This window comes from Pan troglodytes, chromosome 11, assembly GCF_028858775.2.
Source record: "Pan troglodytes isolate AG18354 chromosome 11, NHGRI_mPanTro3-v2.0_pri, whole genome shotgun sequence".
In the NCBI taxonomy this organism is placed as follows: Eukaryota; Metazoa; Chordata; class Mammalia; order Primates; family Hominidae; genus Pan; species Pan troglodytes.
The window spans coordinates 76087462-76100277 of record NC_072409.2 but is presented as its reverse complement, the minus strand read 5'-3'; the positions used below and the strand labels follow the sequence as shown (position 1 = coordinate 76100277).

The 12816-nt window shown below is 35.2% G+C and overlaps 1 protein-coding gene across 11 annotated transcripts in view; it reads left to right on the top strand.

The window, feature by feature from the left end:
* Positions 1 to 12816, top strand: part of AGTPBP1 (ATP/GTP binding carboxypeptidase 1) — a 195711-nt gene that overhangs the window by 90428 nt on the left and 92467 nt on the right. For all 11 annotated transcript variants that reach the window (XM_054658866.2, XM_054658865.2, XM_016961056.3 and 8 more), the window contains 2 exons: positions 5447 to 5544; positions 8928 to 9044. In XM_054658866.2, coding sequence (XP_054514841.1) covers positions 5447 to 5544; positions 8928 to 9044 — 215 coding nt within the window. The remainder of the gene's footprint in view (positions 1 to 5446; positions 5545 to 8927; positions 9045 to 12816) is intronic.

Below are 12816 nucleotides of genomic sequence, written 5' to 3'. Positions count from 1 at the left end.
AGAAACACATGGGTGGCCTTTGGAGACTATGGACACTTTGAAAATTGATATAAAATTATAGGGGTCCATCATTGCTGTGTAAAAGCAAGGAAATTTCAAAGATGCACAATATCCTGAGAGCACTAAAGGCTAAGCAAGGACAAGCAGATCAGTTTCAGTAATAAGTCTAAATGGATGAAATACTTCTGTTAAAGGAAAGAGACTCCCAGATTGGGTTAAAAAACAAAATCCGACTAGCTGGTACATATGAAGTCTCTTAAGACAGCAGGATAGAAAGCTTGAAAGTAAACAGATTAGCAAATATGTATGTGTTATTCCTTAGCCCAGAAGAGGTGAGAAGGAAAGTATTATTGTTAAACAAAACACGAATACAGAATAAAAAATGATTAAAACAAGGCAGTGAAGATTATTTTATGCAAGCTAGATAACACATGTGCCAAATACTAAAAGTCGACAAAACTATAATCATTTGAATAACAGAAAGACATTGGTAGAAACAGTGTTGGTGGTTGATTTTAATATACCTCTACATTCTTGGCAAAGTAAATAGGGGTGGTTAAATCAGTCTAAGTAAATGTTAAAGGCAACTCCTGCAAATGCATTTGAATACACACTTGACCCTAAAACAACTTGGGGATTAGCAGTATCGACTCTGTGCAGTTGAAAATCTGCGTAGAACTTTTGACTCCTCCAAAACATAACTACTAGTAACCTGTTGACCAGAAACCTTACTGATAACATAAACAGTTAATACATATTTTTTATGTTACGTGTATTCTGTACAACAAAGTAAGCTAGACAAAAGAAAATGTTATTTAAAAAGTCATAAGGAAGAGAAAACATATTTACTGTTCATTAAGTGGAGGTGGTTTTCATAAAGGTTTACATCCTTGTTGTCTACACATTGAATAGACTGAGGAGGAGGAGGGACAGGAGGGGTTTTGCTATCTGAGGAGTGACAGAGGCAGAAGAAAATCTGTGTATTAACGAACCTGCACAGTTCAAACTTACATTTTTCAAGGGTCACTGTGTGATTGGAATGGACAATATTTTAGAAAAATATGAAAAACTAATATTGACTTAAATAGTAAAAAATTTGAAATTGAATATGCAATCAAGCTTCTTTAGTGAAGACACCAAATGGTGATGACTTCATAGATTAGTTCTCCCAAACTTTCAAGAAATTGTCCTACACTTTATTTTCCAGAGCAAAAAAAAAAAAAAAAAAAAAAAAAAAAGGAAAGTTTAGAAGCTAGCATGATGCTGAAAACACAATCTGGTAAGATTAATCTGAAACAACCTACAGATCACTGTCACTCATGAAAATAAATATAAAAATCCTAAAGTATTAGCAAATTTAGTTGAGCAGTATTGTTTACGTTTAGGACACCTTGACCAAGTAAAGATGATTTTTAAGAAAGTAAGTTTATTGTAATATTAAGACTTTAATTAGTAAAATATATTATCAGTAGATCAAAGGGACAAAACCAAATGATCATCTCAGTAAATGCCATGACAAGATTTCATAAAAATCATATCAGTCTAGAAAAATTTTTAAGGAACACAGGAATATTTCCTGAACAAGCTAAGTATTATCTAGCTCAAATCAATAGCCAACATCATAAATAGTAATGAAATGTTAGAGGATGCCTCTCTCAACCATTATTATTTACTGTAGTTTTGAAAACTCTAGCTAAATCAGTAAGATAGGGAAAAGAAAGGTCTTAACCGTTAAAAGAGTGAGATAAATTTATCAGTATCTGTGGAGGATATTACTGTCTATATAGAAAATCCAAGCAAATCAATTGTAAAAAAGTGGCTTACGCAAAGGAACAGTAAAGTACTATTTACAAGAAAAATGAATAAAAGTAAATAGCCTTCCTCTACGTGTGTATATGTGTATCAACAAAAACCACATAGAAAACATAAAGGGAAAGTAGATCACATTTATAGGCACAATAGCAACAACAAAATAAACTTCCCGTGATGTACTTTCCCAGTCCTTATAGAATGTGCAGACTCTTTCCTTCTAATGACTACATCATACAGTTGTAGTATAATTTATCTAACTAGTGTCCTACTGATAGACATTTAAGTTGTTTCCTATATTTCTGTTTTTACTATAAGCCAAGGACATTTTGAAAATCAGTAAGAATTTTGGTTTATAGTCCCTGGTTTTAATTTGATTGGCTATACTAATTAATATTGTTAATTATTGGTACTGGTATAATGAATGGATCTTTGAAATAGCAGAGAAGGTCTCAGACGCTCTTAAGCTACATGGCATTTCACATCTGGAGTATAAACCCAAAGGAAAACATCCTACAAAGGAAAATATTTGAAAGGTTTGACTAAAAATTGAAAACATATTTTCTCTCTGATGCTGAACTGCATTTTCTCCTCTCCCTTTCTTTCCAAGCAGTCATTTTTCCTATTTGCAATAGGATTTTCTTTCTTTCTCTTTTTTTTGAGACGGAGTCTCGCACTGTTGCCCAGGCTGGAGTGCAGTGGCGCGATCTCAGCTCACTGCAAGCTCCACCTCCCGGGTTCACACCATTCTCCTGCCTCAGCCTCCCGAGTAGCTGGGACTACAGGTGCCCGCCACCACGCCCAGCTAATTTTTTGTACTTTTAGTAGAGACGGGGTTTCACTGTGTTAGCCAGGATGGTCTCCATCTCCTGACCTCGTGATCCGCCCGTCTCGGCCTCCCAAAATGCTGGGATTACAGGTGTGAACCACCGCGCCTTAATTCAATCCCTTTCTTTTTTCCTAGGAGTTATTTTCTTCCTTCTCTTCTTCCAAATGTCAGTTCTTCCCTTGTTTATCCATGACCAACTGCCGTTAGGGCATAAGTATAAATCAACCCAGGTTACCATGTGAAATATGAATATTTATTTTTTGCTATCTAAGAATTTGAGGTGATTTGTTTTTGTATTTGTACCTGTATTAGTTAGGGTCGACTAAACTGCTGTTACAAAGAGACCCAGTAGCACAGTCCCTCAAGCAACAGCAGTAATAAACATTTGTGTAACACATACTCTGCCTGGCACTTTACGTATATTAACTTCTCTAATGCCCACAGAAACACTATGAGTAGATATCTCCATTTTATAGACAAAGAAACGAAGACAAAGAATTGATGTAACTTGCTCAAGGTCAAATAGCTAGTAAGTTCGGGAGCTAGGATTTGAATTCAGGTATTCTGTTTCTAGAACCCCTGTGCTATCCTGCTACAACATGGAATTTTTTTCCTCCCACATATCCATCCAGAAGATAGACAGGTGGTCCTAGGCAGTAGACCTCTACTGGGTCATCAAAGAAAACAGATTGTTTTTATTGTGTTTTTAACCATCTCCATGTGGTTTCCTCATGTGGAAGATGCGAATGGAAAAAATGGAGAAGACAATTTTCTTTTTAAAGAATGTGACCTAGAATTTGTATTCATCACTTTGCCTCCTATACCACTGGCCAAAAGTTGCTCATATAGATGGCTATGACTACTGCAAGGGAGGCTGGATTCTCCATACGTAGCTAAAACTCAGGGGCTCAATTACTAAAAGGAAGGGGAGGTGAACAAATACTAAGGGGGGCAGTTAATAATCACTACTGTAAGTCACATTGGAAATGGAAGTCAAAAAGAGTTTGGAAAAATAGCTTTTAAGAATATTTTCTACTGTGTTTAGAAGCGTTTTTTACAAGAGAATCCTCCAAGTACTCTTCCTCGTCTTCCCTTGTCTCCCCTACATCCATGGTCCCGTGTCCTTTTACATTCTACTCCCTCAGATATTCTTGTTTCATTCCTATTATTGCTATAATGGTCTGGACAGTGTTTTTTCTTTTCCTGTTTGTTGGTCACCTTCCACCCGTATGCTGTCTCTCTCACCTCTTAAAATTGAATTAAGCCATTCTTGTCTTGAAAATTCTCAGTGCCTATCTTCTTTATATTAAAAGTCAATACTACTTGGCCTACTATGTTACATCCTTCATTTTTTAATTCTTTATTTTCCTTTCAGTACTTTCATAAGCATACTCTTCATCCTAGTCATACCTTTTGTTATTTTCTAAAGATATCATTTCACTTCCTTATTTTAGTAGTAGTAGTTCCTCTTCTTAAAAGCCACACTCACCCACCATTACATTCACATAGAAATCTGTTATACTTTCTACAAGATACTGCTTAAATATCACCTATTCTGTGAAGTGGTCAGCATCAAGCCCCTTGTCTCCAAGCAGTTTACAATTAGTTGTTGCATTTCTTGTTTTCCCATAGCATTTTGGAGTTTATGGCTTCATTAGCATTTATCTTTGGTATTATAATTACGTGTTTACTCCTTTCTGCTCTTTGGCCTCATGAGCCACCTCATTCGTCATTTTCCCATAGTATTTTGGAGTTTATGGCTTCATTAGTGTTTATCTTTGGTATTATAATTACATGTTTACTCCTTTCTGCTCTTTAACCTCATGAGCTACCTGAAGGAAGAGACTATATTTACACCAAGCTTGTCCAATATGCTGCCCATGGGCCACATACAACCCAGATTGACTTTGAATGTGGCCCAACAGAGATTCATAAACTTTCTTTTTTTTTGAGACGGAATTTTGCTCTTGTTGCCCAGGCTGGAGTGCAATGGCGCGATCTCGGCTCACCGCAACCTCCGCCTCCCAGGTTCAAGCAATTCTCCTGCCTCAGCCTCCCGAGTAGCTGGGATTACAGGCATGCACCACCATGCCCAGCTAATTTTGTATTTTTAATAGAGACAGGGTTTCTCCATGTTGGTCAGGCCAGTCTCAAACTCCCAACCTCAAGTGATCTGCCTGCCTTGGCCTCCCAAAGTGCTGGGATTACAGGCGTGAGCCACTGCGCCTGACCTCATAAATTTTCTTAAAACAATATGAGATTTGTGTGTGTGTGTGTAATTTTTTTTTTTAAGCACACCAGCTATCGTTGGTATTAGTGTATTTTATGTGTAGCCCAAGACAATTCTTCCTCTTCCAGTGTGGCCCAGGGAAACAAAAAGATTAGACAACCCGATTTACACATCTTTTGAAAAAATTCCCAGCATATAGCACAGTATGTGGCACATGACTGTCATTGAAACAAATAGGGGGTCAATTATAAAGGGATGAAGTGAGTCATTGAAATTTATAATAAATAGAAAACAGGATGTTTCATTCAGGCTATCGCAACATAAGACATTATTTTTAAAAACTGAGAACATTAGTAAAATTCACCTTTACAGTGCTTTCCAAATTTTGAAGCACTTTCTTATATGGTCCCATGGGTTTGTCAACAGCTGGGACAGCCTTAGAGACATGTTAAATAAGAAATCTCATTTACTTTTTCTCTGGTGATTGAAATACTTTATATAAGTCACATTCTACCATTGGCTATGCATATTGTAGAATGCTTACCTCTGACCTACTTATAGCACATTTTGTATCATAGTGGATGACGTAGTAGATGAAAGTGATGACAACGATGATATTGATGTAGAAGCTGAAAACGAAACTGAGAATGAAGATGACCTAGATCAAAATTTTAAGGTTAGTATAAATTTCTGTAATTAGTTAGCTTTATAAATGATATACTACAGTTGTAAAACAGAAATTGGGTAAATAAATATATATGTAATTTTAGGTTTTACTTTGTCCACATCTTTTTACCATGAATGACTATGCAATTAAAGGGGTAGATGATATTGGTTTAAATCCACTGGTCTGAAAAGGACCTTAAAGTAACTTATTTTCACTCTCTCTGACCAGAAAGATTTTATCTAACCTTTCTGCCTTAGATTTTGAAATCTACAAAATTGAAGGAAAGTGATCTGAAACTCTCTTGTGGCAACTTATTTCAAAATGCATTATTACCCTTTGTCAGCAGTCTTTCAGGGATACAAAAACAGTAGGAAAATATTCTATAATGGATTTTTTTTTGTGAGAATTAGTGTTTGCATAATGATTCTTAGGTTTCAGTTAATTGAACAAGGAAGTGAAAAAAGTATTATTGAGAAAATATAAAATTATTGTCATATTACATAAGATGTTAGGTAAAGGAGGCAGGTAAGTTTTCGGAGTTTCATTGTACCTCTGGAAGCCTAGAAAGTCTATATTTTGCTTTATTTATAGAGAGAGGACCACTCTAGCATCTGTAGAAAAATGGTCTCTTTTTTTTAGCTGTTTAGCCTATTGCTGGGTTTTTTTTTATGGGGGAGGAGGGATTAATTTGACTCTTTCCTGTTTGGACCAATTTTTGTCTTGCAAAACTGTATCAAAATTGGGGTACACTGAGTATTCGATTCACTTTGGAGATAGAAGTTAAGATATTGGAAGATTTCTGTCTTAATAGATACAGAACCCATTTTATAACCAGCAAATGTGATCACCAAGGTAAGCTTTGGCGAAACTGTCAAGTTAGCCAATCTAAACTACATCTATGTCCTGGCATCAGGTATTGCACTTAATTATCTTGTCTCTTTAGTCTCCTTTAATCTGGGACATTTCTACAGATTTCTTTGTCTTATAACATTGACATCTTTGGAAAATGTAGTTGTTAGCTTGCATTATTCACTATTCACTGGGGTATCAGTGATAGCTCACATTTTCCCTACTTTATCTTAACAGAGCAGTTATAGCAATAAGAACAAAATACATTTTATTATTGAACACTTAACTGTGGTAGTCCAAACTCTTTACATATACATAGTAACCATTAGATCCTTATAGCAACCCTATGAGGTAAATACAGGTTGTATAAGTAGATAGAAAACAGAGGAAGAGAGAGGTTCTCAGTCTAGTTTATAAGAGGTGGAGCCAGGATTCAGAAAGCAGTCTAGTGGAATGTCCACTCTCTTTATCACTATACTGTACTAAAATGTAATTTTTCTTCAAGAACTATAGAATTGTTGTCTTTTTGAGACTGCTGAGCTTTATTATCTTCTTTTTCTTTCCTACTGCTGCCTGCCTCTTACCTCTCATTGACTTCACATTTAGACGTTACTTAATTTTTCCTTTTTTTATCTGAATCCTATTCCTTCATCCTTCAGGTGAACTGCTACATCATAGTGGGGGTATTATTTATTTGTGTTCTCTTATGGTTATAACTTTTTTTTCCTGTGATTCCATTTTCTTTGTCCCAGATTTTTCAGAGTTTGGAGCATTTATAGAAACTGGTAGCTTCTAGAAGATTCATCTCCAGCTAGCCACAACTTGACCGTATATAAGTTTCAGTGCATTCTTTGTTCCTTCCTTAACTAGCAGAACTTTTAAGGAGTGGTAGCAGGTTGTTTTGTTTTTTTCTAATGAGTCTGTAAGTAGTCCTTCACTACTGTTTCTTCTTAAACCAAACACAAAATTCCCTGCTGTTGAGCTTTCGGAGTGTTGTAGTTTTCTTTCCCCATTATGCCTGTTTTACAGGTAAAGCCTTTTTTTTTTTTCCTCTCCAAATAGAGAGCCACTATGTAAGGCCATATTTTCACAAAATAGTGTCAAATATTGAACTAGTATGTTTAGAGAAAAGAATATCTTTGTAAATTATTTTTTATTTTAGAAACATCATGTATTCTATTAGATGTTAAGAAAATTATTACATTATTGGTTCATAAATGTATAATTTAAAGAGATTAAATTACATATTAATGTAATAATAAGTATACAATAATGATACAGTGATTAATATGATAACATTTAAATAAAATCAATCTCTATTATGCATATCAATGAGGAAAATCTTTTTCATTGGCTATGTAAATAATAGCTAAATTCCTGAATATGAAATAATAAGAAATACATAGTATGTTTTTTTCTTTTAAACTAGTAGTTAATATGTGTAAGTATGGTCAGATACATGTATATAAAGTTTTTTAAGGATTGAAGCATAGTAAAATATACTTGTAAATTAGGCTGAAAAATAAGTAGCTTACTCTGGTAGTAAGTAAATACAAAATTAAAAATAAGTACCAACTGAAAATTATTAAATGGTATTATTATCTCTCTTCAGCCATAACAAAGATAATAATTAGTTTGTGTGAGGCCAGAGTCATTGAGGATCCTAGAAAATAGCTTGGGTAGTAGATAATCTGACATTTGCCCTCTTATCATGGGATTCATTAGCTCTTCTCTGAAGAGCGTTTAGAACACATTGATCCTGGATACATATCTTGTTTCTCTGAGGACATACTTTTCCTTTAAATCCACCTGCTTTTTTTCCTAGAGAGACATGGAAATCATTTCTGGCTCTTGTTCCACTCCTGACTTTTTTCCCCCACTGAAAACAGAGTGAATGGTGGCACTGAGTTTTTCTAAAAGAACTTTATTTCCCATGCACTCTAAGATTGTGTGATCATCATTAATCTGTATTGGGGCAGTGTGTCATGCTAGCTGACAGTGTGGTGCTTCAGAATCACTCTAACTGGTTTTTATCCTGGCTCCTGTCTTTGCAAGATGTGTAATTTTCAGCAAATGGCTTAACTTCTCTGTACCTCATTTTCCTCTTCAGTTAAATGGGGGTAACTTCATAGTGTTCTTATGCAGAATAAATTAGATAATAGATGTAAAATGCTTAGCATAGTGTTTCATTTATTTTCAGTGCTTAATGTTAGCTGTTTTATTATCACCATCATCATATATATGTATGTTTTTCATAATGGAGTCTTGATCTTTACACAAGTTTTTCTGTTTTGAGTAGCCAGAATACTCATATATATTAGAGTAACCATGACAAAAACAAAACAAAACTACCCAACAATAACACAACAACCCCAAAACAATAAGCAAATTTGAATTTAAGATAAAATTAATGCAGCATTTATTCAGTAATTATTCTTTAATTACATGTAATTAATAACTTGGAACATTTTAAATCTAAAATGTATTCTGTAATTTTTAAAATTTTTGTTTTACCTGATAACATACTCTTTTTATCATTTCAGAATGATGATATTGAAACAGATATTAACAAACTAAAACCCCAGCAAGAACCGGGACGAACAATAGAAGATCTAAAAATGTATGAACACCTTTTCCCTGAGCTTGTTGATGATTTTCAGGTATAAATATAGAAAATTCAGCATCTTAACTGATTTTAATAAAAAGTTATTTTTTTTCCCTTAGAAAATAAAAACAGATAATCACTGTTTTTATTTTCTTTCCATTTCTAAAAAGTGAAACTAGCATTGCTTTTCTGAGTGGCATTGAATAATTATGTCAATATCCTGAGCTGCAGTTAAGCAATTGTAAAATGAGGGGAGATGGGCCGGGCGTGGTGGCTCACACCTGTAATCCCAGCACTTTGGGAGGCCGAGGTATGTGGATCACAAGGTCAGGAGATCAAGATCATCCTGGCCAACAGAGTGAAACCCCGTCTCTACTAAAATATAAAAAAAAAAATTAGCTGGGTGTGGTGGCACGTTCCTGCAGTCCCAGCTACTTGGGAGGCTGAGGCAGGGGAATAGCTTGAACCTGGGAGGCAGAGGTTGCAGTGAGCCGAGATCTCGCCATTACACTCCAGCCTGGTGACAGAGCAAGACTCCGTCTCAAAAAAAAAAGAGGGGAGATGGACTATTACATTTTTTGTCACTTTAGTCTTTTTGCATCACTTTAATGGACACAGTTTTTTTATTCAGCCTGGATTACAGAGCAAGTCAAGTTGATTGAATTGTTGGCAATTAGCTGGCTTTTGTGATGTTTCCTTGGATAAGTCTATGAAATCACCCAGGATCTTAAAGTGTCAAAGAGTTTGAATTAGATAATCTCTAAGATTTGTTTAGCCCTTCCTTTGTTCCCCAAATTTCATACACTTAATTTCTAGTTGCTTAAAGAAAAATACTTTGTTGTGAGGTTATAGTTGTGAGGTTATAGGTGAGAAATTAAAAAGAAATATTTGTTGCCGGGTGTGGTGGCTCATGCCTGTAAGCCCAGCACTTTGGGAGGCCGAGGTGGGCAGATAATTTGAGGTCAGGAGTTCGAGACCAGCCTGACCAATATGGCAAAACTCTGTTTCTTCTAAAAATAAGAAAATTAGCCGGGCGTGATGAGACACACCTGTAGTTGCAGCTACTCGGAGGCTGAGGCAGGAGAATCTCTTGACCTGGGAGATGGAGGTTGCAGTGAGTCAAGATCGCACCACTGCACTCCAGCAGCCTGGGCAACAGAATGAGACTTCGTCTAAAAAAAAAAAAGAAACATTTATCACCTAGAATTTACATTTCATGGTTCTAATCATTCAGGTTTCAGCTTGGGAACTTAGGAGCCTTAGATGCCATAAAAGATGCAACAACTGTCCACCTTCTGCAGCCTTCCCTGCCACCCCCTGCTCTGGTGTCTTGGTATTCCCCCTAGATTTGAGGTACATGAGAAGGTACTTTGAAATCGGGGTAATAGAAGGAAGGCAGGAATGAAAGAGAAGGTATTTGTCAAAAGAAAAAAAAAGACAGGAAGAGGCATTTGAGAAAGGGTACAGGTTGATTCTCTTTCATTCAACCTACAGCAGTTATCCGTGAGCTCTTTTAACACATTTGTGTCTAGTTAAGAACCACTTGAAAATATCAGTAATAACAAATACTGCTAAATCAAGGCAGAAGAATACTGTGGAAAAAGTTTGAGGAGGAAATCGATTATTGTGTGAAGAAGTCACCTGTTTCTTCTGTACCTTCTACTTTTTCTGTACAAAAGAGAAATATATACGGTAGGCCCCCCTTATCCGTGGGAGATAGGTTCCAAGACCCCCAGTGGATGCCTGAAACCAAACCCTTTATATACCATGTTTTTTTGATCTGGTAGCAGATGGCTACTGAGTGACTAACAGGTCAGTTGCATAGATACTGTGGATACGCTGGGCAAAGGAAGAGTCATGTCCTGGGTGGGATGGACCATGGTGGTATGCTACTCAGAATGGAGCACTCTTTAAAACTTATAAATTGTTTATTTCTGTACTTTTCCATTTAATACTTCAGACTGTGATTAACCTCCAGTACTGAAACCATGGAAATCAAAACCTTAGTTAAGAGCGCACTACTCTCATGTGATTACAGATTGTAGTTTTGATTTGGGAATAGAAAAAAGTAACCTGATTATGGGTATTAAGTCCAGGACTTTGATTCTTATCCTTTCACAAATGAGTTTTCTTTTAGATTGTGATGAGTTGTTCTTGTATTCTATGTTTAGATTCCCTGTTTTCTAATTATAGTTTGTCACCCAGAATAGGCTAACCTTGATGATTTCCTACATGGCACTTTATGAACAGCTGGCCAACTTGTCCATTAGTTTGGCTGCTCCTAGAGCAGTTTCCTGCTTTGGGTCTGAATAGGTGTGGCCAGGGTCAGATTGTAAAGACAGATCTGAGTGAAAGAGCTTCTCACTAAGTTACTCCTTTTTATTTTCTTTAAGCGAAAGATGCTGCTTCAGATATTTCAAGTAGTACACATTTATTAATGCATTGTCTATTCTGCTGTAAAGTTTTATATAGAGTAGCTCTATTTCTGTAGCATATGTAATAGGAAATAGCATATCGTCTTTTATTTACATAATCAGAAAATTATTTCTAAGGTAATTGTGTTGCCACTTGATTATCTTTGTCATTTTTAAGTTTCAAAGGAATGCATTATTTGATACTTTAGGCTCTGTTTTTTGAAGTGTGTATTTGAATTTTAGGCAGCAATATGTAAGTGACATGCTTTCATGCTTTCAAGGATTAAAAAGATTGGTTGGTTCCAGATAGGATGTGTTTGAAAGAATTTTCTTCAGCTATCTTTGTATCAATTTTTTGTAGATCATGAGATAATAAACATAAATGAAGTTAGTTTCAATTATGACTTTTTCCACTTTCATTTGTATATTATTTTCAGCATCAACCATTAATGCTTAAGATTACTTTATGTGTTTGTTTCAATCTTGAACACCGCCTGCTTTGTTTCCAGATGTGTTAAGGCCATTATTCAGTGGCCAGATGGAAGGAAAATGAATGCTATTCGAAGGCAACGTATGGTATTATTAAAGTAATTATCAACATCCTTTGTGAAGTGACCTTACCATACTTTTAAAGCTATGTTTATTTATTCATAGTGACAATTATAGTTTTATTTTCTCTTGTTTCTTGATGGCAGAATAATGAAAGTATCAAAATTCTGCATTTTCACAGTTCTTTTATTCATATGTCTGTGGTAGCATGATGGCATTTACTATGGACTTTTGTTATATTTTGTTTTTCTTTCTTGTTTTCCTCTTGTTAAATTTGGTTTTAAATTTTTGTCAAAGTTATTCATGGAGAAAGTTTAAAGTGTCAAATAGTTTTATATAGGTACTCCTTTCCCACATGCTAAATCCTGAAATTACTTTTTGTATGTTTTTGAAGTTGATCCTCATATCTCTAAATAATGTTTAAAGTGCTGTGTCTTGACTTTTGCTGCTTTCATTCTTTTTTGTTTTCTTTTTTTGCATTGTCATCTAAGGGAGATGTCCAGTAATTTTCAGCCTTATTCTTTTCGTGTGTGTGTGTGTGTGTGTGTGTGCGCGCGCGCGCATGGGTGTGTATGTATGCATGCATAGATAGGCTATAAATTTTCCTCCTATAATTACTGTTTTTGCTGCATCTTATAAGCAGTAATTTTGATGTTTAGTGTTTTTATTATCTTTACTCTGAAACTTATTTTTTTTTGATTCATTGGTTTTTTAAAAAAGATAATTTTTAAAATTGGCTTTCTAAAAAAGATAAAAAATTTTAAATCTTTTAAATTTATTTCTAGCATATAGTTGTAGAATAAGAAGACACAGTCTTTGTAATCACAACCTTTTAAAAATTTGAGACTCGTTTTATGGCCTTGG